This window comes from Pelodiscus sinensis, chromosome 15, assembly GCF_049634645.1.
Source record: "Pelodiscus sinensis isolate JC-2024 chromosome 15, ASM4963464v1, whole genome shotgun sequence".
NCBI classification, from domain to species: Eukaryota; Metazoa; Chordata; order Testudines; family Trionychidae; genus Pelodiscus; species Pelodiscus sinensis.
Window position 1 is genome coordinate 7,116,503 of NC_134725.1, and position 24,115 is coordinate 7,140,617.

The 24,115-nt window shown below is 46.8% G+C and overlaps 1 protein-coding gene and 1 long non-coding RNA gene across 5 annotated transcripts in view; one reads left to right on the plus strand and one right to left on the minus strand.

Annotated features, from left to right (window-relative positions):
* Positions 1-19,185, plus strand: part of LOC142818458 (uncharacterized) — a 60,650-nt gene extending 41,465 nt beyond the window's left edge. Inside the window, exon 3 of the long non-coding RNA XR_012895933.1 lies at positions 18,978-19,185. This is a non-coding gene — a long non-coding RNA (uncharacterized LOC142818458). The remainder of the gene's footprint in view (positions 1-18,977) is intronic.
* ADORA2A (adenosine A2a receptor) overlaps positions 1-24,115 on the minus strand; it is a 37,650-nt gene that overhangs the window by 6,659 nt on the left and 6,876 nt on the right. For 2 of the 4 annotated variants that reach the window (XM_075897992.1, XM_075897991.1), the window contains 2 exons: positions 23,969-24,048; positions 9,712-10,593 (listed from right to left, as the gene is read on the minus strand). In XM_075897992.1, coding sequence (XP_075754107.1) covers positions 9,712-10,061 — 350 coding nt within the window. In that variant the 5' untranslated portion in view covers positions 10,062-10,593; positions 23,969-24,048. The remainder of the gene's footprint in view (positions 1-9,711; positions 10,594-23,968; positions 24,049-24,115) is intronic. The other 2 variants (XM_075897993.1, XM_075897994.1) reach the window with 1 other exon arrangement.

The following is a 24,115-nucleotide window of genomic DNA, read 5'->3' on the forward strand; positions in this document are numbered from 1 at the left end:
CAAAGCTGCAGCTCTAATTTTATCTGTGCACACTACCAAACACAGAAATAGCTACTCGCTGGCCGTGCAGCACAGTGTTGCTTGCTCCCTATCTGAGTGCAGGTAGGGTCCCAGGAGGACAGTCCAAATATCACAAAGCTAGTAGCCCACTTTTGTAGAGCTGAGCTGAGAGTCTCGGAGAAAGGGTGCCATTAGTTCAGTATCCAGGCCCAAGGTAGTAGAACTCTGATGGCAGTCACAGGGAATTCAGTATTGCCAACCCAACGCTGATCCACAGAATCCATAACCAACCTCTACCCGCTGACAGCTGCATCTTTCACAAAATAACCAAATCAGCATGCTGGCTGCCTTAGCTGAAGAAAGATTAAGGATTCTGATGAACAGGACATACTATGGTCTGCCAGAGTTCTATGGTCCATGTACCCCTCTGGCCAGTGCTTCCATCAATAAATCCACCCCACTGTCTTGGGAGAGAAAACAGAAGCATGGTATGAACCTGGCCCACCACCAAAAGACAGTTGTTTGTTTCAAGTATTAGCTGATCTGTGGGGCTGCAGTCAGTCCTCAGCTGAATGTGCTAGCGTTGTGCTTTGAAAACATAAGTCATAGTAATGCGTCACATCTGAGTACAATTTCTTTTCCCCTCGTAGCACTTCACATACAAGGGGAATGGCAGAGTTCCCACATTGTCCAGTGCTGGGTCCCACACTATTTGACCCTGTGCGTGCATGATCTGACTATGGGCTGCTCCCATTTCCTCCAGTAGCTGCACTCCTCTTTTCCCCATGTCGGATTCTTTTAACAAACAAAGTTAAAAAAAATCTAAGAACAATCACTCTCTCTCACTGAATCTGTTCTTCCCACACATGCTCTGCTCCTAAAGCGAACTAAAGCCCCACAGGGAAGGGGCCCAAGATGCTGCCTGTGTCTCTCAGCTAGAACACAGAACTGGGAACTGGGTTCTTGGTGCTTGGAAAATACAGTCAGGCATGAGCCAGGAGTGCACACTGATCATTCATTCATTCCTTAATTGCATTGCAAAAGCATAAAAGGTGGGGGACTGAGCAAAAAACAGAAGCATGACACAACTCTCCTCTCGACAAGCTGGCGAGAGGACTCAGTCCAGATCTAGAAGACAGAGGTGAGGTACTGTATTATTTGGAACCAACTTCTGTAGGTGAAAGAGACAAGCTCTTGAGCTTACACTGAGCTCTCGTCACTTTCACCAACAGAAGTTGGTCCAAGAAAAGATTTCATCTCCAGGGTGGCTACAACAACTCCACAAACAACAAGGGAAGAAATCCTTTTATTCATCATGCTCCATCGTCAACTATAATAACACGCCAACCATCAAATCTCGCTTCCCACGCTGATTTGCTCCCAGACAACTTAGATGTGCAAGTTTCTTAGGACTGCGGAGGCTCACTTGGAAGTTCTCTCAGGTGTCCCTTCTAGTTAAGGCTGAATTTGAAGCAATGAGCTCATATTGGAATGAAGCTCATTTTCCAACAGCACAGATTGAAATTAATTGGATTCAGAGAGCCTGCTTGAAACCTGAGATGCTGAAAAGTTTTCTTAAATGCCCGCTTTAGTTGCCCTATTGCTAATCTTGGAGCTCAGATGTGGAACAGTAGCTTACACTTGATAATGTAACCCTCTCCAAATAAAGCAGCTGCAGAAATGGCTGGTTTTTCTGCTTTAAATCCCATGTTTTGCACATGGGCAGTCAGATGTGCTCTTAGACACCCCTCAGTTTATGGCCTTTTTTCTGTCCGTTTTTTGTAAAGCCTTCCCTTCCAAGGTAACCTATTTTGAGGCAGATTTGTTTTCTACACCCTTGCTTCTGCTGGTGTAGAATTAAACATGGCCCTACCAGGAAGGAGCATGGTTTATTTCCTCATGTGCACGCTAACATGTTAGTTACCTGCTGCTTGAGAAGCACCAGAAGAGCTCCCTGTCACAAGACTTTGGGCAGTCTGGAAGTGTCACTTCCTACCAGACTCGCTACTTATTACCCACGAATCGTCCCCCTGAAATCAATGGGGTGACTCCTCGCCGTGACTGTTGCTAGGATCAGTCTCTTCTGATAACTTCTTAAGGCCAGAATCTGACTTTTTACACGCTCAGACCCTGTGCCATCTTGGCTGCTATTTTCAGGCCTGCCAAGCGAGATGAACAAAGGAGGCAACTGCCTGAGGGCCCAGGGGTTTAAAGGGGCCCAGGTCTCCCAGCTACTGTAGCAAAGGCAGCAGCTGGGGCCAGGCCCTTTACATTGCTGTTCGGAGTCCTGAGTGGCATGCTCCAGGATGTGCTAAGTGATGTCTGGGGGGTGGGGCACAGCGTGGTTTGGGCATCCCTGCCCCTTCCTGGGGCACAGAGTGCCCTCCCCCCACCTCACACTGTCGCCCCAGCTACATTAATGGCTTTACTTCTGTTTCTTTAAAAATTCGTGTTTGGTTCCCATCTCTAAGGCCCCTGACTGGGCTACAGCAGTAAATCCACACTGTGTAACCCTTCAAACACTACAGAGCCACGGTCACCTTCTTAGGTTACAGGTGTGGTGAGGTTTGTCACCATGGTCTGACCCTTCCAGAGCTGGGCTGAGCTTGTTTGTAGATAAAGCAGACTTGTCAAGGAGGGGGGGGGACAATAACATTACTTCTCGTGGCATGGTGAGGCTCACCTCACACCTCTTGGAGATCCCTGAATTAGTTCTATGCTGATTAATTCTACTGCCAGATCAGTACTGCAGGGAAGTACAGCTAGGAGACTGCTTGGGTTAAAAGCTATTTCATAAGCCTGTTGCATGGAAATCCCCAGAGGGTAAGAGCGCAGGGAGGCAGGAGGTCGCTGGAGCTGCAATAAATGTATTTTTAGTGTCAGGGAAGGGACCTCTCCAGCCGTGGGATAACAGCTGTACAATTTCAAAATTCTTCCTGAGAAAGATGCAGCCAATTCGGGGGTGGAGGATGGGAACTTTGGGTACCATCTGCCAATTTCTTGCTCCCCCTTTGTGATTTTAAGTATGCATTTTGTGGCACAGATATAACTCCTCTCGTGGCAGTTAAATCTGAAGTTAAGATTAACTCCTCTTCTTTCTTCCTGAGACTTTCTGAGGATTCACACAATTGTCACCAGTTTCTAGAGAAAATGACAAGAGGGACAACGTGCTGGAAAAATGGAAATTTGACACACAGACAGCAAGTTCGATGGGCCCATGGTGCCCAAGCACAAGCAATATTCCCAGCCTAGGGCTTGACGCTACCATTGTCCAGGACCAGATGCACCCACCACACCACTCCCTGCAGCCCCAAAGGAATGTGATTCTCCATTGTGGCCAATGGGAGCTGCAGGGGGGAGGGTTGTGCCTGTGGGCAGCAGTGCGTGGGGAGACACCCCTCACCTTGGCACCAGAAAGGGGTGCTCCAGGTAAGCACCCTCCTACACCCTCCAGAGCCTGCAGCCCCCAATCCCTGCCCCAGCCAGAGCCTGCACCCCAAATTCTCTCCCACACCCACATTCCCTTCCGGAGCCTGACCCCTGCACCCTTTCCTGCACCCAAACGTCTTTCCAGGGCCTGCACCTCCTCTTGCACCCAGCATCCAAACTCCCTCCCAGAGCCTTAGGCAGGGGGAAAGGAGGGAGTTTGGGTGGCGGAGGAGTGAGGGTTCTATGCATTTAGAGTGCTATCAAAATTACTAGAAGTCTTGTGGCACCTTATGGACTAACAGATTTATCGGAACATGAGGGCAAAGACCCACTTCGTCAGATGCACGTCAGATTAGGTGGGTCTTTGCCCACGAAAGCTCATGCTCCAATACATCGGTTAGTCTATAAGGTGCCACAGTCTATAAAGTGCCACAGGACTCCTTGTTGTTTATGCAGATTCAGAGTCCCACAGCGACCCCTCTGAGACTTGTCAAAATTACTGCAAATGGCATTAGTCTGCCTGGCCCAGGAACACGGGCAACCCAGCCACAGCCAGAGATAGCTGCAGAGCCCCAGGCTGAGGCCAGAAGCAGAGCTCCCACTGGTGGCAGGACCCCAAGCAGCAGTGGCCTGGATGTAGGGGAGAGTGGGACTATCGGAGCATGTGGGCTCCTGGGGATGGCGAGGCCAGTGGGATACCAGAGGGGTCACCCAGTGGCCGAGACCAAGGGCTGGCAGGGCAGGTGGTGGTTCTGCAGTGGGGCTGGCTTCTGGAGATAGGAAAGCCGGGTGCAAAATATTGGGGTGCTGCAGCACCCCCAGCACCACTGCTTCCCACACATAGGCTCTGAGCCACACATGCTCTTGGCCAAAAACTTTACCCTGGAATTAAGAAGAACACCACTTTTGTTGCACCGAGGGCCTCGTCTGAACAGTACATCTGGCATATTAGGGACATGAACTACTACTTATCCCAAACCATTCAACAGCTAGTGCTTCTCCCTACCTCAGCCGTGTCCTAATGCCACTTCCGGGCTGCGGAACTCATATTCATGCATGACAAACTTTGTAGCATAGTCCGAAATCCCTTGAAGAATTAGCTAATCATTTTGACAATTTTTTCTAAAAGTTTTGCCTTTTTGCACCATTTTCTATCCACTTTTTTTTAATAAAGTTTAGAAATTGTGGGATATTTTTAAGTATAACTGGCTTTCCTCCAACTATTTGTCAAGTATTTGAGTTACTTACGTGCTAAAAAATGACATTTTGAGCAGACTGAATATCACTTCCTCTTTCCATAACCAGGTTTCACTTTATCATGTCTGAGATCAGAAATCTATTAAGGTATCTATTCATTGATAGATTGTTCCAGGGGAAATAGAGTTGACAAAATCTACCACTAGTACTATAAAAGTCAAACAGAAAGGGGCTCACATAGGCCCTTTTGCATACCAAGCTACAGGTTTTTGTAATGATTCAGTGATGTTGCTTTGGGGTATGATTTATTATCAAAATGGTTAAACTAGAGTAGCCTCCTTGTGTAGGTCCAGTTATACTGGTATAAAGATGCCGATACTAATGTATCTTATTTCAATAATGTAATAGGGTACAGCTTACACACTCTAACTGCGCACAAACTATGCCTGCTGTAATGTAATTTCCTCAATTTTCAAAGCTATTTTCTAAAAGATATACAGTAGACTTCCAATAATCTGGAACCTATGGGACCTAGATGGTGCCGGATTATCAGATATGCCGGACTATAAGGAGGTACTATAAGATGGTTTTATATATATGCTGTATACATTATATACTGTATATAAAGTGTTCCTAGCCCTTTTTATTGTACATACTATATACAGTATACTGTAATGTTTTAGTTTAAGCCTTTTTTACCCTTTTTGCTCAGTTCAGCTGCTGCTGCTGTTACCTTGTGACTCATTTTTTGCCGAAGCTCACTCACTAGGTTCTTGCCATTTTGATGCCGGACTATCAGGAGTGCCGGACTATTGGAGTTTTACTGTAGTGATATAAAAGGCTGGATAGACCAGCCTTCAAGTGAAGAGCGCTGCATTAGTTCCCATTACAGAGAATGCCTTCAGAATGATAATGGACAGAAGACTATTTTTTTAAGGGTGATTTTATTAATCCATAGGAGTTCTGGATGACCAGGGTGCTCATAAGTGTCAAAGCTGCAGCTAAGCCATACAAGTCACCTCAAATGATCCACACTCAGAGGTGACATGCAGCTGACGAAGTGGGTCTTTGCCCACGAAAGCTTATGCTCCAATAAATCTGTTCGGCTATAAGGTGCCACAGGATTTCTCGTTGTTTATGCAGATTCAGACGAACACGGCGACCCCTCTGATACTCAGAAGTGGTGGTTTTAAAAGCCTCTAAGTGACTCTGGTGCACAAAACCCTTCAAAAGCCAAATTTATCGTATCACCATGGAATTGTTACATACCACACTAACAAGGGGGGTGCGGATACATTTGAGAGATGGTAAGCCTTATGGCTGCAGTCCTACAAACGTTTACATACATGATACATTTTAAGCATGTGGATAGTCCTAAGGGACTACTCACATACTTAACTTTAAGCCTGATATTATTTTAGTATCCTTCCTGTAACAGGCCAGGTTCCCTTAGCACCATGAGTCCCACTGTGAAGACCTCAAAGGAAAAGAAAAACAGCTTTCCCAGACATAAAAATTAGGCTTAGCGGGATTTGATTTTCATTGATAAATGTTGGTAAATGTTTATTTCACACACCTCCCCAATGAAAACATATTTCCATTTATAATCACTGGCCTTAACCAACAGGCAAAATTAGAAATATCATGCTTGAGAATTCAGAGTTTGATTTACGTATAATTATTTTGTGTGGCTTGACAATTTGTGTTTTAACAATGATAAAGCTTTAACAATTTGAATCTCAGTATTTGCCCTTAATTATTTACTCCCTGAATTTCCTGCAATAATAAAAATTTAAATCAATCAAAAAAATTTAAAATGCTTAAAAATTAGACAAACACAAAAATATAATTCTTGCAACCTATTAATAACGATGTGATTGTTAAGGCCTAACTTTTAGGAGCTTTTACGAGTGTCAGAAGCAAGAGTTGAGCATCCTTTTTAAACCTTAGGAATCTCTTTTTTGAGTGATAAAACGTCCCTTCCATTTCTAGCCCTTATAGATCACAAGGTGATAAACCTTAAATCAGTTATTTATACAAGGTTGAATATTTACCACTTCTGTGTCTTGTGCAAACATGATTTGGGCAATGAGATACCAATAAATATCGTGTGGCTTGGCCCGGCCTGCTGTTGTCTGTCATCCCTACTTATACATTGTCCTACGTATTTTGCATTCTTGTGATTTTCATAAAGCATCCAGGAGTCTCAGACTTTCCACTAATTTTACGTTTGGCTATAAGGATAATTAGCTACTTCCACCAGCTACATGAAACTGTACATTTTTTTAATTAAAAATAGGGGTAGCAGAATTATATTTTGATGGAAAATATCAATATTTATTTGTAAGCATTTTAAAATTCTTATTGGTTTAAAGTTTCACAGTTGTGGAAAATGATGAGCATGTATCTCAGGTAAAAATTATTAGATAACAGCGGACTTTGAGATTTTAAAATGTAAAGCTTTGTAACCTATTAACACAAATTGTCAACATTCCACGTTAATATATACCAAGTAAATATCCTTAAATCAAACTCAGTAAGTTCTCATGCAACATTTTTCTGATTATTATACACAGAAATATTTGATCAATAGTTTGTGTGGACAGTGAAATCAACATTTCCTGATAAATATTTAATCCTTCTAAGCCTTCTGCTCCTCAGCAAATATGCTCAAATCATCTGATATACTAATAATAGATATGAGAATAATTTAGGCTTGTTTCTCTCTGTGACATTTCCCCGGAATACAACACTTGAAAGAGTGCAGTTCAAATGAAATTAGTCATTCTGCAGCCTACTTGGCTGATTGTTCTAAGAAATCAGAACCCTGATGCTAAGTTGTGCAGCCAGAATAGACAGCAGGCTTATCCGTCCCCACCTTTGGACTGGGTTTACACTATGAAGTTAGATCGACTCAACTATGTAGCTCCTGTAGTGTCAAAAATCCACACCCCCGAGAGACAGAGTTAAGCCAATCCAACTTGGAGTGGAGACTGTGCTAGGTGGATGGAAAAATTCTTCTGTCGACCTGGGTACCACCTCTCAGGGAGAGGTGATTACCAACACCAATGGAAGAACACCATTGCCGTAGCGATCATCTCCCAGAAGTGCTACAGAGCCTTAGAGAGTACAGCTTCCTGTGTGTTTAGCTAGGTCTGCTGGCTGGTGCTGTAGCAGAGGCTGGGGAAACTGTCTCCTCCACGCTCCCTTTGGTCTCGCAAACACTCGCAGGGACACTGGGCGAGAACAATCAAAGTGATATCAACTATCAGTTGCTCCTGCTGTAGGCCCTCCACTGTGCACCTCGTCAGGAAGCAGCCAGCAACTGGCCCTTGAGGGTTTCCTTATTGCTAGAAAGGTATAATACCTGGAAATGGCTTTATCTTGTTATTTGCTTTGGGGTATAAGTCGAAGAATTACCAAGCGGGCAGCAAATTGCTTCAATTCATCAAATAGTCAATTAGCTGCAATACTGAACGTGGTTCCCCCCAGGGTTCTCACCATCTCTCCCCACTGCCAAGCTGGTTCCTTCGTCATTCCACCAGGATGCTTTCATGCCAGGGGAGGGGGAGAGAGGGCAAGAGTGCAGTCCTGATGCACTGAGCTGGACGAGGCTACTGTCACTGCCACAGGAGTGTCCAGGTGGCAATTGAAAAGCCTTTACAATTTTCCTCTGCAGACGCGGCAGTCTCTCAAAATGAGGGCATCAGAATGAGCTGGTGGCGGGTGCAGGGGTCAGAGGAACAACAGAAGGGGAAAGAGAGAATACTACATAGGAATGAAGAGGAAAATCAGAGGTATCAGCGTCACAGCCAGGTCTGTGCCGGTCCAGGTTGCCCTTGCTGGAGAATGGAGGGTGTTGTTCATTTACAAGCTTCCTCTGTGTCTTAAATGACTGAGAAATAACTCAGAGGCATAGTCAGTTAACTGCTGCACATAGCTCCCCACTTTTTAATAGACCCTGATGACCACACAATGTTTGAGCTGCACCAGGTGACAATCAAGCCCTAGCCTGGCAGCATGCCTCTGTTGGGCTGCGATGATCAGAGAGCGGCAGTTCCCACACACAAGGTAAAATATTTCCCTAGGCCACAAGAATCCAGTCGCTTGTCCACAGAGCAGCAGCCGTTCTGTTTCAGTTTGCAAATGCTATTTCTGAAGGTCCTTTTCTTTCCCCAAAGGCTCAGTGTGCAGCTTTGCCCACTTGTGCAATCGACTTGGGACGGGACCCGGCCAAATAGCTTTGCCAAATAGCTTTCTCTGTTGGCGATGCTGCATCTGATTTATTCTGGAGCCTCTGGCTCACGGTGAACAAAAAGCATGCTCAGGGTGAAAGCACCTCCTCCCCCAGAGAATGCCTCCCACTCCCGTCCGCAAGTTCTCCTTCGAAAATCCCATTGTAATAGCGGATCTCCACCTCCCAGACAGAGCCCCTGCTGTCCACAATGGGGCGATACAAAGGACCTCCCTTTTGTGCCCTGCTTTCCTATAGTGATCTTTCTGCTTCAACGCAGAATGCAAAGCCTTACAGTGAACTCCGTGCCAGAGGATGTGGTGAAGGACAGGACCTTAGCAGGGTTCAAAAAAGAGCTAGATAGATTCCTGGAGGTTAGGTCCATCAATGTCTATTAGCCAGGATGGGTAAGAATGGTGTCCCCAGCCTCTGTTTGTCTGGAAATGGGGAGGAATCTCGTGAGGATTCCCTGTTGTGTTCCCTCCCTCTGGGGCATCTGTATTGGCCACTGTCGGAGACAGGACACTGGGCCGGATGGACCGTTGGTCTGATCCAGTACGGCCGTGCTTATGAAGCTATGAATCTCAGTGCAGAACATTAGCCCCCTAGGCAGGGTGCAGGTAATCCCATGGGCATATACTTATGAGAGATGAGGAGGAGCTAGCGATAGATGTGCAAACATCCAAGAAATCCAGCAGGCAGGGACAAGTTTGGAGGCCTAAGAAGTATTTTCAGATTGCAGTGAGAGTGGAGTTGTTCCCTTCAGCTCTCTCTCTTCCTCCTGGATTACAGCACCTAGGGCACCCTGGCAATGCCCACTGCACCTGTGCTCCCGCCCGCTCTGGGCTTACCTGAGAGGTATCCTGATAGCAATGATTCTGTCAATGGCAATAGCCAGGAGACTGAAGATGGAACTCTGGGTCAGAACCAGGACGAAGCAGGCGATGAAGAGGCAGCCATAGAAGAAGGCACAGAAGCCAGTGCTGATGGTGATGGCAAAGGGGATTGCCAGCACGCCCACCGCAATGTCGGCCGCAGCCAGCGACACCACAAAGAAGTTGGTGACATTTTGCAGGTTGCTGTTGAGATAGACTGCCCAGCAGACCAGGGTGTTCCCCAGAATGGCCAGTACTGCAATGACCAGTTCCAGGATGATGTAAACTACATTCAAAAGGAAGTCTTCGTTCCCACTCACTAGCATGGTGAGGTCGACCAGGCCAACGCAAGAAGGTGCCACAGAAGCTCAGTGTCCATATCTGCAGTGCCCCAGATCTGCCTGGGGTCTGGAGAGCACTTGGCTGCCAGCTGTTGGCCGGAGCCGTACCTTGTCCCCTTCTCCTTTCGGCCGAGTTAGTCTACTACAGTGGGCACAGAAGGATAGAGTATAGAGAGGGGCCAGCAGGCAGGATAACCTTGCCGATTCCCAGCGTGTCCAGAATAAAGCAGAAACACGGCAGTGGTCCACCACGCTCTGACAGATACGGCCCCAGGAAAAGCCTTGTGTGAACAAACCCTTTCCACTCCGACTCAGAAAGCCCTGCAGATGTTGCGTGTGCTTGAAGTGTGCTGCCCAGGATAGTCATGTGTAGTGAGGCTCTTGGATTTCCTGTTGACAATCACAATTCCCAGGAACATCCTCTCATGCTCCCTTTTTTCCCCTTTTGCTGAATGCTCTAGGACTCAGGGAATCTTTCTGACAGCTGCTGCAAACGTTCAACTTCTTCACTTGCTTCCTTAAAAAAAAAAATACAGAAATAACCATACTAAGTAATCAGCTCCAGTGATGAGATGGGACAAGCCAACTCTCAGGTAAGCGGCATATCAACATGAGAGAAATAAGTCAGACCTATGTGGACATCACAGGCAAAAAGCTTATATTTCCTTCCCTCCCCCCCCCCAAAAAGCTGCATGGTTATGATGCGAAACACAAAGGTTGTTTTTGTCTCTGAGGCTACCAACTGAGCTAGCAATTCAGCAGCTGCTTAATAGTCTGCCATGAAACATGACACCCCAGCTAATTATGCCTTAGACAGCTTTGTGCCTGGACTGGAGAAAGGTGGGAACTTACACACATACACCTGTCTCCATGCTATCACAAAACCAGGACTTGTTACCTGCGCTAACACACAAGTGTATTTCAGCACCGCAAAAATGCTGCATGCATTTGCACAGGAATGCCACCATGTGATCACATAGCAAACCACATGGTCCAACATAAGGATGTTTGCATATGTGATTGTTCTGACATTTCCTTCCTCCGTTTGTAGCTCTGGGTGTAGGGAAATGCCAAGCACCATTGACAACCCCAAAGAGCTCAGGCTGTAACACCTTTCAATACTTTCCTACCCAGAAGAAATAGACACATACACTGCTCCAAGGTCCCACATGCAGCGCAGACTCCCATGCTCTCGCACAGAGGAACACAATCCCTCACACTATAAGCAAACCTATAATACCTAGTGCTGATACACTGCTCTTCATTCATAGATCTCCAAGCACTTTACAAAGCAAGTCAGTATCATAATGTATCATTACAACCAGTGATACACACATATTTACACAGTTGTGGATTTACACACACTCCCCCTGCAGAAAGGTATATATACATGCACACATACAAACTCACACTGACACGGACACAATATCATACCCACCCACCTTGGCAAACAGCAGCAAGCTTGGCCCCAAAGATCCATATTTCCATGCACGGAGAAGCTCTTAATGCCATACATACAAACATATCAAGGTGTATTCCTGGACACACGTACTTACCCTCCTCCAATCAGATCCTTCATGGTGCAGAGACACATGCACGTCAGCAGCCAGCCAGACACTCTGACCAAATTGTCAGGATCAAGAATGAGTCTTGCTGAGCTTAATTTAAGTCTCCTGTCCTTTGCAGTCCATCACTGACTGGGTAAGTGACTACAGGACACTATGCTTTGGCTCCTCTGTGCTGAGTTTTAAATCTCATTTGCTATGAAAGATTGCTGGCATTTGGTTTAAGAGAAGAGTATAGAGATGTCAGACAAATACAAGTAGGAATGGGAAAGAGAGGGGCTTTGGTGTCAGTAGCTGTATCACAGTAGGGTTCCCTTTCAAAAATGTAGGTAAGATTCCCCACTTGAATGTTTCAGTGCTGTAACCACAGATGACCCCAACCACCAGCCGATTTTCACAGCTCCACAAAAGGCAAGCTGATCTGAAGTCCAACACAGAATTTCTCAAAACAAAATACAGGAGTCAAGATAGTGATAATGCAATTAACTTGTGGTTCGCATTTGATCTCAACTAGGGGATAATCTAATCTTGTGCCTTACATTGTCTTAAATCTTTACTCTAGTACTGTGTTTGAAAGGGGAGTGAATGGCACTTTTTGGTTTGGAAATGCTAAAAATGTACATTTCCATCAACTCCTGAAATCCCTTTTGGTTTATATGTATATTTTGGGTTTGTGCAGGGGAAGTCAGTAGGGGAAATGATCCTGCAATGCAGCCAGTAAGAGGCAGATAAAGATCTTCCATTTTACCAGTCATCTGAGAGGCAGTTTCTATTTTTCTCTATTCAGTCCCTCTAAAAGCTCTTCTATCAACTGTATGTCAATACAGTTAAAAGTACAGCCCCATTTTACCTTTCTAAATGTCATTATCCATTTCAAATCGTGCCTCAAACACACTGGAGGACCAACCCCTGCCAAAATGCATTCCAGACTAAAATCCAGCCCCAACTCATATTTACAGTAAGACAGAAAGGCAGGAAAGAGAGCAGAAAAGTGAGATGACAGAAAGAGGCAAAGAAAAAGCAGCAGAGATGGCAGAGTGAAAAAGAAAAGAAGAAAAACAGGGGAAACAAATGACAGCTTTTATGGACAGAGAAAAAAATTCTCAAGGAGCTATGACATGTATTGGAGTTCTGTGAAAAGGTTAGCCATTTGAATTAAATGTCCCCAGTTAGAACCCACAAACGAGGCTCCTGAAGTGAGGAAGAGGAGAGGAAAACAATTCCTAACTCACATTGGTATCTGCACAACACATGCATTTGATGAAACTCAAGCTTAAGTACCAGCTCCCTGTCAAATAAAGATTTTTGTGAAATCTAACAGCTGGATCTGGAGAAGCTCAGACAAAATCTCTGACCCATAAAAAAGCCAACTTTAAAAAGAACAGATCTTCGGCATGAAGCTACCACAGCTATAAAAACAGGCAACCTCAAAAAGCACTAGCCATTGAAGTAATCAAGTTAAACAGGATGAGGATAACAATAAAAGTGCCAGCTACCACTTAAAGCACTTCACAAAGGATGTCAGTCATTAGTCCCATTTTACAGAAGGGGAAACAGGAATAATAGGATATCTTTTCCCAAATCAGCACTTCCTTGTGTTGGACGACGAACCCATCTGAATACTAACTGTGTCTTATTTAATTTGACTCCTTCAGCAGCTCATCTGTGTCCAACATGGCTATTTTTAACCAGATGAGGAACGAGTTACAAAGGTTTTATTGGATTTCATCATTCCAATTAAGGCCCACCTAGTTCAAATGAATGCCGGGGAGATGGACTTTTCTGCAGTTGAGCACATCCTCCTAGGAAAAGATGCTGTAATTTAAAATTTAATGACTGTCTTTAATTGTCTTATGTTAGGAGAGCTCTTGTACATTCTACTTCACCCAGTTGCATCACTGACTGATTTCCTTCTTATAATTTAGTCTCTGGAGGCACTGAATTTGGCTCATGCTTCGTTCTCTGGTTCCATTTGCACATTGTGGTCTTATTTTTCCATCACACGCTTTGCTGTTCACTTCAGTGTTGTGTCCAGAAAGAGAACAACCGGTTCTTATGCTCTGCTACACTCTGCTTTTTCCTGGGACAGAAAATGTAAGAACTGGGCCCAGCTGACAATCTCAGAAGACGAATAACGAGAGTTGAGCAAACTGTCCGGCCACTACATGCCAGCACTGCCTCCTCTTCACAGCACCAGTATTTCCGTAGTAGAACTGGCATTCATACAGTGTTTGAATTTACAACATACAACTTCCGCACACTGGTTGCAATGGTCTCTAAGGTGTTATGTGCCATACACACATTCATTCTCCTGTCTCCTTCATTTCATCATGCTGGGGATGAGGGTTAGGTTGTGGGGAAGGATTTACCTTCATCCCACTTGCAGTCTGACCCTTTCACTGCAGGGGAATTTGAAGCTTGATTTCATTCCAAAATTATCTGGCAAACCAGGCCCCAGTTTGTTTAGTTCATACTGCTAGAACTTACTGAGCCAGAATGAAAACCATATAAAGAGGACGTAAAGGGGAAGATGTGTGTTTTGTGGGTCCACTGATTTCTCTAAGCAGTCCCTATTTCCCTGTATGACAACAGTTCAGCAGCCTACACTGTTGAGTTTAATCACAAACCTGCTTTACTTACAAAGGTATTGGGTGCGGTATATTTAACGTTTCATTTACATCCTCAAGGGATCAATATTGTGAACTTCTTGTGAATTGGGAAAAAAATAACCTGTTCCATGCAGCCTGCTGGAGAGCTACAATTAATATTGTTTCTCCAACTCATGTCTTGTTCTTTTAATTGGATCAATCCCTTCTTGTTACCCTAGGCGGTGTTCCTGCCATTCTCCCATTATTAAATAAACCTTCTTTGCCACTCACAAGCCCCCTAAGCTGTTCCCCTGTTCATTTCTCATGACTTGGAACACTCTGTTCTAGCTCAGATTTTCAGCCCCAGTGAAAAGTTGTCTCCTGAAAATTGAATAAAGTCCCTGAACAGCATGTTCCAATGAAGCCCTTCACATCTGGAGGCAGAACAAGCTTTTGTTTTGAGCTCTCCCAATTGACTGTGGACTGAGGTGCTGCCATGGCAGTCTCCTGAGCAGTTTGGGGTTTTTTATCTTATCTGAATCCTCAGAGAGTGTTGATTCAAGCATTCCTCAAAGAAATTCCTTTCCAGCCACTGTCCCCTTGAGGCTTCGTTTAGACCTCTTGATGTTGGACACACATGCCTACAGAATGCATCATCATGCTGGCGATGAATGGACATGTTCTTCTCACGGCTCAGCCCTCCTCATTCATGAAGATTTTATTTCCAGCTGTGGAGGGACCAGTCTGACAATACCCACAACTCTTCAATTTGAGAACCAATCTTAGGGGCATTGGCCATGCCCCACAACAAGGGCCAGGGTTTATCAGTTTCTGATCCTCCAGCTATCAGAACACAACACGCTGCCACACCCCCCCCCCCCCACACACACACACACTCTCTCCAGGGGCCCAAAATCTCTCAATCCATTGCCTTTGTAGCCAGAGTGCAGGACCAAGCAACCAGAGGCAGCGTGTGAAATGGCCAGGCCAAGGTACATGCTGCAATGAATCTCAGCACAAGGGAACCTTCTTAGCAGTGCGACGCAGCAGGAAAACACGTGAATTTCTAAGACACTGGAGCGACTGTGACCAAGCACTGTGTAGACTGAGGTGGAATTAAAACCAAAGCCACAAACCTTTCACCACCATATTGTTCCGTTAAACCCCCAGCGTGCTCTTATAGGCTGAGTGCATCACTACCGATCCTACCTCCTCGCCTGGAGCCTCTCTGGACTCTGAGGGTATGTCTACACTACCCTCCTAATTTGAACTAGGAGGGTAATGTAGGCATACCGCACTTGCAAATGAAGCCCGGGATTTGAATTTCCCGGGCTTCATTTGCATGAAGCCGGCCGGCGCCATTTTTAAATGCCAGCAGTTCGAACCCCGTGCCACGCGGCTACACGCAGCACATAGTAGCTAGTTCGGATTAGGCTTCCTAATCCGAACTAGCTGTACTCCTCATTCCACAAGGAGTACAGCTAGTTCGGATTAGGAAGCCTAATCCAAACTAGCTACTATGTGCCGCGTGTAGCCGCGCGGCACGGGGTTCGAACTGCTGACATTTAAAAATGGCGCCGGCCGGCTTCATGCAAATGAAGCCAGGGAAATTCAAATCCCGGGCTTCATTTGCAAGTGCAGTATGCCTACATTACTCTCCTAGTTCGAATTAGGAGGGTAGTGTAGACATACCCTGACTGGTCTTCCCCACTCCATCCTGCTCTCTGGACTGCACTGGGTTCTCCCTGCTAGTTCCAGACCAGGGAAAACCAGCCCTAGGGAGAGGGGAGCAGATAACACAGGGAAGGAAGAAGGTGTGTCCCTGCCAAGAGACACCACCATCACTGGGACTCACTCCCCAGACAAGTCTGGAGCTGGCCCCAAAGTCCCTCCTTACCAGCACAATGCCTCCTAGTGCATCCTTTGAAAATGACAGTCCCTGGGGCTACCCACCTACGGATTATCTAGTTTCCTAAGGGCAAAACCCTTATTTCCACCCTACTTCTGAAATTTAGCCAACGGGTTGGTGCTGTGAGCAAGCCCCTATGTTTCCTGCTTTCAGAACTCCGAAAGGAAACTGTCGGCCACTTGGCAACATTCGCCCCCCTTTGAAGATATTTTAATGTCGGGGAAGATTCCATATCCTTTAAACTGACTGAAACGTCACAGGCTCTATTGCCTTACGTTGTCTATTTAGAGCAGCATCTATCACGCAAACTTCAGCTCTAGCAAGAAACATTTTAGGCAATGAACCTATTGAAAAATCTGCATTTTGTTCCTTGTGAATTGGCTTCTACATGCTGCTCGCTGATTCGTTTCCTGCATTTGTACACCAAAGCTTGAGATGCCTTATTTACAGTTGTGTCCCAAGTTCCCCATCTACGTCATGCCACACAGCACTGGCCAGAGAGTGGTTGGAAAGCAGCTTCTGTCTACCCAAGCTAGCACAGAGGTGACGGGGTGAGCAGGCAGGCGGAAGAGTTACACTCTCTCAGCAGGATGTGGCTCTTCTGGTTTCCTTATTGGCTTTTTATTGGTTAAATTTTAATTGATCTTCTAGTCATCTGCTTCCAGTAACCAGAGGAAATTAAATATTAATAATAGACTATTTCCCTTGTGACCATTCGTCATTAACGGAGGATGAAAATAAAACAAATCAGGCAAGAATACAACAGCCCATTATTAGCCTAAATTTAAGGTGCAGTGAACACCTGCAGCTCCCAGCACTTTCAACTTGGCCTGCTTGAAAATGCGGTGCTACTTTTCTATCTACTTTTCTGTCTCTCTGCACACAAAAAGACTTAAACAACCAATAAGCTAGCAGCACCTTAAAGACTAACAAAACATGCAGATGGTTCATGAGCTTTCATGGGAAAAACCCACTTCCTCAGATGACTGCACCAACAAAATCTTATGACACCATCTATATTTTGCATTAGTTTTTAAAGTGCTGCTAGGCTATTAGTTGTTCAAGTGTTTCCTGTTACAGACTAACTTGGCCATCCCTCTGAAGTGTCTCTGCACCCAGTATGTGCACCTAGATAAACTCTGACCCTGGAGGGGTTAGTCAACACCCACCGGAGACCTGGAGAGAACTTTTCTTCCTTCTTTTTATCTCAAAGATCTTCGGCATCCTCCTCTTCTGGCTAAAAAGAACATAAATAAGAACCCTTGCCAGCCCATCCTGCTGTCCCTTGGTCAGCCAGAAGAGGAGTGTTCATCTCCCACTGACTAGGTCTGAGCATCTTGCCCTCCGCAGCATTCCCAACCTCTTCCAATCCTGGGGAATAGGAGCCTGGGATTTAGACTCCCGCCTGGGTTTCCTGAGGCTTAGCAGCACACATGCCCAGGCTACCATTTCATCTATGCATGAAGTCCTTCTTCGGTGAAGCAATGCAGAAACTCCCATCTGGGCAACCAAGTTCCTTTAAGGCAGGCGCGGGCGGATCACTGCAAGAATTTAGTAAGTGGTTGAGGTATTACTGAAAGAGGAGTGGGGTCAGGGATGGAGACTGGGGGCAGAAGGGAGCTCGGGGTAGAGACTGGGGTGCAGGATGGGGATGTGGCAGCAGGAACAGGTGCAGAGGAGGGATAGAGGAAGGATGCAAGGTCTGGGAGGGGGCTGTGACCAGCTGCAGAGGTGCAAGGGTGTGGGTTGTGACCTAGGACAGGAGGTGGTTGTCATGTTGGGGTGCAGGGCCTGGGAGGGGCATGGATGCAGGAGCAGGGGTGCAGAGGGTTTGGGTTGTGATCAGGGCAGAGGAGTATGGGGAGGAGGGGAGGTGTGACCAAGGGGTGGGGTGTCAAGTGCAGGCTCTGACTGGGAGGTGCTAACCTTAGAGGGTTCCCAGCCAGGAGCCCAGCAGGACCCTCAAACAGGCTCCTTGCCTGCTATGGCCCTCCCTCCCCAAGCCACTCAAAGCAGCTGGCTGCAGGAGCCATCTGGTCTATGTGCCATGCACTAGGGAAGGCCTCCATGGCCCAGGCAGCTCCCATTGGCCGGTTTCTGGCCAGTGTGAGTGTGAGATTGTACTGGGTGGGGGGCAGCACTTGAAGCCCCTCCCTGGGACACTTAGGCTATGTCTACACTACTAGGTTATTTCGAAATAGCAGCTCTTGAAACAACTATTTCGAAATAGCGTGTCCACACTACAGGAAGGCTTCAAAATGAGTCCAGAGCAGGCTCCCTTCATGTGGATGTGCTATACCTCAACAGAGCACCAGGAAGCACTGGGGAGTAGTTATCTCACCCCAACTCCTGCCCACAGCAGGCCACAGCAGTCCAGAACCTCTGGCTGAGCTGCTGAAGTTCTGAAGCCACCTGAACTTACAGACTTCAAGTTCCAGAGAATCCACCACATACACTAGTTTAAACCTGCTAGCAGCCTGAGCCTCATCCTGTGGAGGGTGGGATCATCCCTCCCCTATCCCAGGGTATCTGCTCTACTTTCCTCTAAAGTAAAAATCATCATTTAAGAAAGGCAGGAGGGATACACCATGCCAGGTGCCAGCCTGAGAGCAAAGCCCTCAATGCAGATCAACCCAGAGCCGGTGCTAGCCCATTGTGGGCTCTCAGGAGGAATATTCCCCCCCCCCACACACACACACACACACACTAATAATTAATAAGGGGCCCCCTTGAGCTGCTCATGGCCCTAAGCAATTGCTTAGTCTCTGTATGCCTACCACCAGCTTTGGATGGACCAGCCCACAGGAATGATTAATCTGAACCTTTGTTTTGGGCTTAGGGCTGCATCTGACAAGAGCTAGAAGTGGATTCATCTTTACCACTTCACTGGAAGAGGGGTTGGAACAGAGAACAGCTGAGCCTGGTTTTCTAAGTAGATCCTGTAAACGTGGAACAAAATAAACAAAACCAAACTTCCCCACGACAACTCCTCCAACTGCAACGTGAATGGAACCGATTGGTGCCAGTAAAGGTACAGGAGGGACACAGGAGGCAACTAAGAGCACACGATTTAGATTTAAAAAACAAAGCACAAAAAACCAGGCTCCTTGGGGTCTACGTTAGCTGAGGCTCCGTAACTGCAGTAGGCAGCAAGAACTCTGCACTGTCCGGTTTAGTAACAGGAGGAGGATCCTGAACAGAGCCCTCAGATCAAGAGTAGACAAAATATTGAATACCCCTCCAAGGTCAATTTTAAAAAGTGAATGGCTAGACAGCTTCACCCAAGAGGAAGAAAAATGTTGAAGAGAATCCTAATGAATATGGGAAAAGAGAGCCCTGGTTCAAAGACACTGCCCTTCTCACTACAGGCAGTCCCCGGGTTACGTACAAGATAGGGACTGTAGGTTTGTTCTTAAGTTGAATTTGTATGTAAGTCGGAAATGGTACATATTGTAGGGGAAACTCTAGCCAAACATTTCTCCAGGGCTCAGTTTTATTCTCCCACACCTCACTTCCCTCAGTCCTTTATTCTCAAGCTGAGGTGTCTGCTGAGAAAAGCCGCTCCGCGTCTCCCTGGTCTGCTGGGGAGGGGCGCTAGCTTCGCGTCTCCCTGGTCTGCTGGGGGGGGCGCTAGCTTCGCGTCTCCCTAGTCTGCTGGGGGGGGCGCTAGCTTTGCATTTCCCTGGTCTGCTGGGGGGGGGCAGCTAGTGCAGGGTTACCTCACCCTGTTTGTAAGTAGGGATCCGATGTAAGTTGGATCCATGTAACCCGGGGACTGCCTGTAGTAACATCTCCAGTCTGAGACAGAGAAACATGTGGTCTCTAGCGGGAAGGGCAGGGCTTTTGATTTATTTTTTTCCTTCATATGAGGAAAAAGGTCTGAGTGCTAGTTCTATTGGTCAAACTTCCTTTTTCTTGCTGCATCCAGCTAGACAGTTATGGACGGCTCCACTGCAGAGAGCTTGAAGAGCAAAGTCAAAAACAGGGTTTCAAGTAATTCATGAAGAACGAGGCGTGTTTAGGAACGAGGGAGGTAAACTCCCGTTTAATCAGTTAATCGGTTAAACGTTATGATTAACCGGTTTACCACTGACACCAAGGCAGGCGGGGGCCGGCTGGGCCCCAACAGCATGGCTCCTCTGACCACACTGGGACCCGCCATGGCTGGGGGCTGCTCCTGTCATGTCGGGCCCTCTGTGGGCGGGGCTGCTCCAGCCGGTTAATCCTTTGCATCCCTATTAGAAATTTTCTCTAAAAAATTGCCAGATTGATGAAAGGCATCTGTTTGTCAGTGTACCTTTTGGGGACAGAACTGACCTCTCTGTGGATGTCCCTTCACCTCGTTAGGCTGCTCAGGATCTCTCGCATTCAGAGCAGGCTCTGCCAGGCCATTCCTCTGCCCACCCACATTTTTCTTTCCCGATTTATTTTTTGTCGAGTTGCTCCCCGAACTCATTTTGCTCTTAGGTCCTTTTGTCCCTGAAGTGTCACCCAAAAAGAATGCCCTCCCACCGGCCCGACTCTCACTTGTTTTCTTCCAGAACGCATCTGGGATGCCAACAGAGCAAAAGCCTTCAGATGACTATGAAAGTTTTCTGCTGGGCACAGTCAGGGTGGAAAGGGACACGTCAGCATCCAGTGTCGCACCAGCTAAACCTGCGATTGTTTCCTCCATTGTGGGGAGAATACACCAAACCCCCTTTATTTCACTGAGCCTTTTTAGGTCCATGCACAGTAGGTGTGATCCTCCCTGGGCAGGATTAAGAAAGGGACTTTAGGGGCTGCAGCACATGGTCCCAGGCTAAGGGGGCTGCAGAAAGTTTTCCAGGCTGCTAAAAAGGCAAATCTGCAAAGCGCCTTAGCCTGGGGCTGCAGGCTGCTGCCCCTAAAGCCCCTGCATGTTATCTGGCCCAGAGCACTGGGAGGGAGTTAGAAGCATAGGGTGCTGGCGAGGGCTCAAGGATGGGGCTCACAGTTGGGCGGTGAAGTCTGACCTAGACCCCACACCCCATCCCGGAGCCTGCTTCACCCCAACTCCCACCCAGATGCTGCACTGCTAACCCCACCCTGCTGTCCCAAGTCCCCTCCTGCACGCCAAACACCATGGCCCCCGCCTGGACCCCCAACCTGAACCCTCAAGGCCTTAGCCCCAACCCAGAGCCCACGCCCCCTCCCGCAACCACCTTCCAGCCTCCCATCTATACGGGGCCACACAAAATCTAATAGCCCTGGGCCCCCTGGCTTTGGCCCCTCCCAGCCATGATGGGCACCATCAGGGCACAGAAATCTGCTGGGTCAGGAACATTCAGCATTTGCCTTAACTTGTCCTGCTCTTCCTTCAATTTGGGAAACAGGGACTGGCCCCCTTCAGGCTAGACTGAGAGCATGGAGCTTGGCCCCTCTCAACAGTGTCCATCCGGTTTTCTTTAAAGTGGAGGAACATCCCGTATCTGCCTTCTCGGTGTGTTCCATGAGGCTCTGTTTGGTGTAGGCTGGGACGGCCAATAGGGTCTTCACGGGCCAGATCCAGCCCGCCAAACAAGTTTATCCAGCCGTGGAGGTCCTGCTGCTTCCCCCACACCCAGGCCAATCAGGACCGGGGGGCAGCACACAGTGTATCTTCTTGTCCTACGCCTGCCCTGCAAGGAGTGCGCAGCGCTTAAAAGTGCCCCGTGGTCCTGGCAGGGTGGGAGGAGACTTTGTGTGCTTCCCCTGCCCCCAGCCCAATCAGGCAGTGAGATGTGCTCCCACGTACACTGTAATTGATATGGGTCCAAACCAACCTCCTCCCCCAGACCAGACACCCTCAAGCTCCAGACAGGATTGAATTCAGGAATGCTGAGACCCCTTGGTTGTACCAACTCTTGTAAAGAGAAGGGGAAGCCAAAAACGCAACCTATATAAAAAAAATGGAAGAAACCCATGAGTGGTCCTGTGCTACCTTAGAGACTAACAAGAATATATAAATATAGTGTCATGAGCTTTCAGGAGCACAACCCACTTCCTCACATGAGCGGAGCAAGAGGCACAGAGAAGCAGCAGATGAGAACCACAAAATATAAAGCAGAAAAAGAGGGGAGGAGGGAAACTGTCAAACAGTGACCGTGCTAAACGAGGCTTATAGAGTAGGCTGTAATTGTTCGATATTTAGCTTTTGATGTCATTTGGATGTTTCATATAACTGTCCATCCAAACGTCTTTGTTCAATCCAATATAATTGACTGTTGGGGGGGGGGGTCTTTCTCCCCTCACCTCTCTTTTTCTGCTTTATGTTTTGGGGCTGCCTGTCTGTGCCTCTTGCTCTGGTCATCTGAAGAAGTGGGTGGTGCCCACAAAAGCTCATGAAACCATCTATATATGTTTTCAGAGGAGTAGCCACGTTAGTCTGTAATCGGGAAAAAAAACAACGCTAAAAAAAATTATGAATAGTCTTGCAGTACGTTGGAGACTATGTTTTGTTAGTCTCTAAGGTGCTACAGGACCACTCTCTTTTTTTAAGATTTTTAAGTTGCAGACTAATGCAGCTATCCCCTCTGAGACTTTTAAACAAGCTATGCAGTTAGGCTGTAATATGAGTGCATAGGAGAAGTCACTGGTCCCCTGAGGAGAACTGGGACTCTTCCCCTTCTCAGGGTAGGTAGGGAGAAACAAACAGCAAAATGAACAGTAGCAAGGGGGCAATTCTGTTAATACCACCTCAGCTTATTCCATCAGCCACTGACACCCTACTGCCCAGCCATGCTCTAGGACTCATCTACGCTTTTAAGGGACAGTGATTTGGGGCACCTTTGTATTTGGATGCCAGCCTAACAGCGGAAAGTGTCCTGATTTTCAGGAAGGGGACAAATCTTTGGCAAATCAGGTCCCTTTAAGTGTCTCAAGCAAGAAATCATTTTTAACAACTTGAGCCATGGGACTTTACATGAGGATTGGATGGGTGAACTTTCCAAAGCCCCCTACACTGTGCAATACTAGAGCCATCCTGGCCTTTCCCAAAGCCAAACTGGCCAAATGCTCTTTAGACCAGGGCTACTCAACACATGGCCCATAGGCAGCATGCAGCCCATGGCCTGTTTGTTTACAGCCCACAGCGTGGTTTGGATTTATGTGGGTCTCAAAACCTGGTTCACGGGTGGGAGCCACAAAAAAGGCAGTCAATGTAACGGTGTTCTGTTGATATGTGTGATAGTAGTTAAATTCCTGGACTGTCATTGCTCATTAAAAGTGCTGCCACATGGGTAGAAACAGGGTAAATAGTGCATGTTATTAATATCAGCAGAATTGACGTAAATGGGGCCTGTGTGTTGTGTAGTTTTGCCTTAATCTTTGCATTCTTGCCTGTCAGTGTGAAAAAAACTATTTGCATAAATTTGCATATATATTTGCATGTATATGCAACCACACTTACGTTATGTATCAGAGGGGTCGCCGTGTTAGTCTGGAACTGCAAAAGCAACAAGGAGTCCTGTGGCACCTTATAGACTAACAGATGTATTGGAGCATGAGCTTTCGTGGGCAAAGACCCACTTCGTCAGATGCATGTCAGATTAGATGGGTCTTTGCCCACGAAAGTTTATGCTCCAATACATCTGTTAGTCTGTAAGGTGCCACAGGACTCCTCGTCGCTTTTGCGCACTTATGTTGAAGCTCTTGGCACGTGCTGTATCATCGTAGCCCCCGAGGCTTCCAAAGTTGAGTAGCCCTGCTCTAGACGCTGCCTGGCAAGATTATTTTCTAGAGCACTGTAGAGGATGGAGATTGCTCTATCGACTAACTACATAAGAACATTACAACTCATAGAAGGTTGCATTGAAAAAAAGAATCACTCACCTCATGGAGACCTTTTATTCATGTGAGCGTTTCCTGCTGCAAGTTTCAGAATTCCTCCCAAGATGCCTGAGTGCACTCATCTCAAAGTGAAAATCAAGTTTTTATTACCATGCAATATACATGTTATTCACCCACTTCCCACGCCTT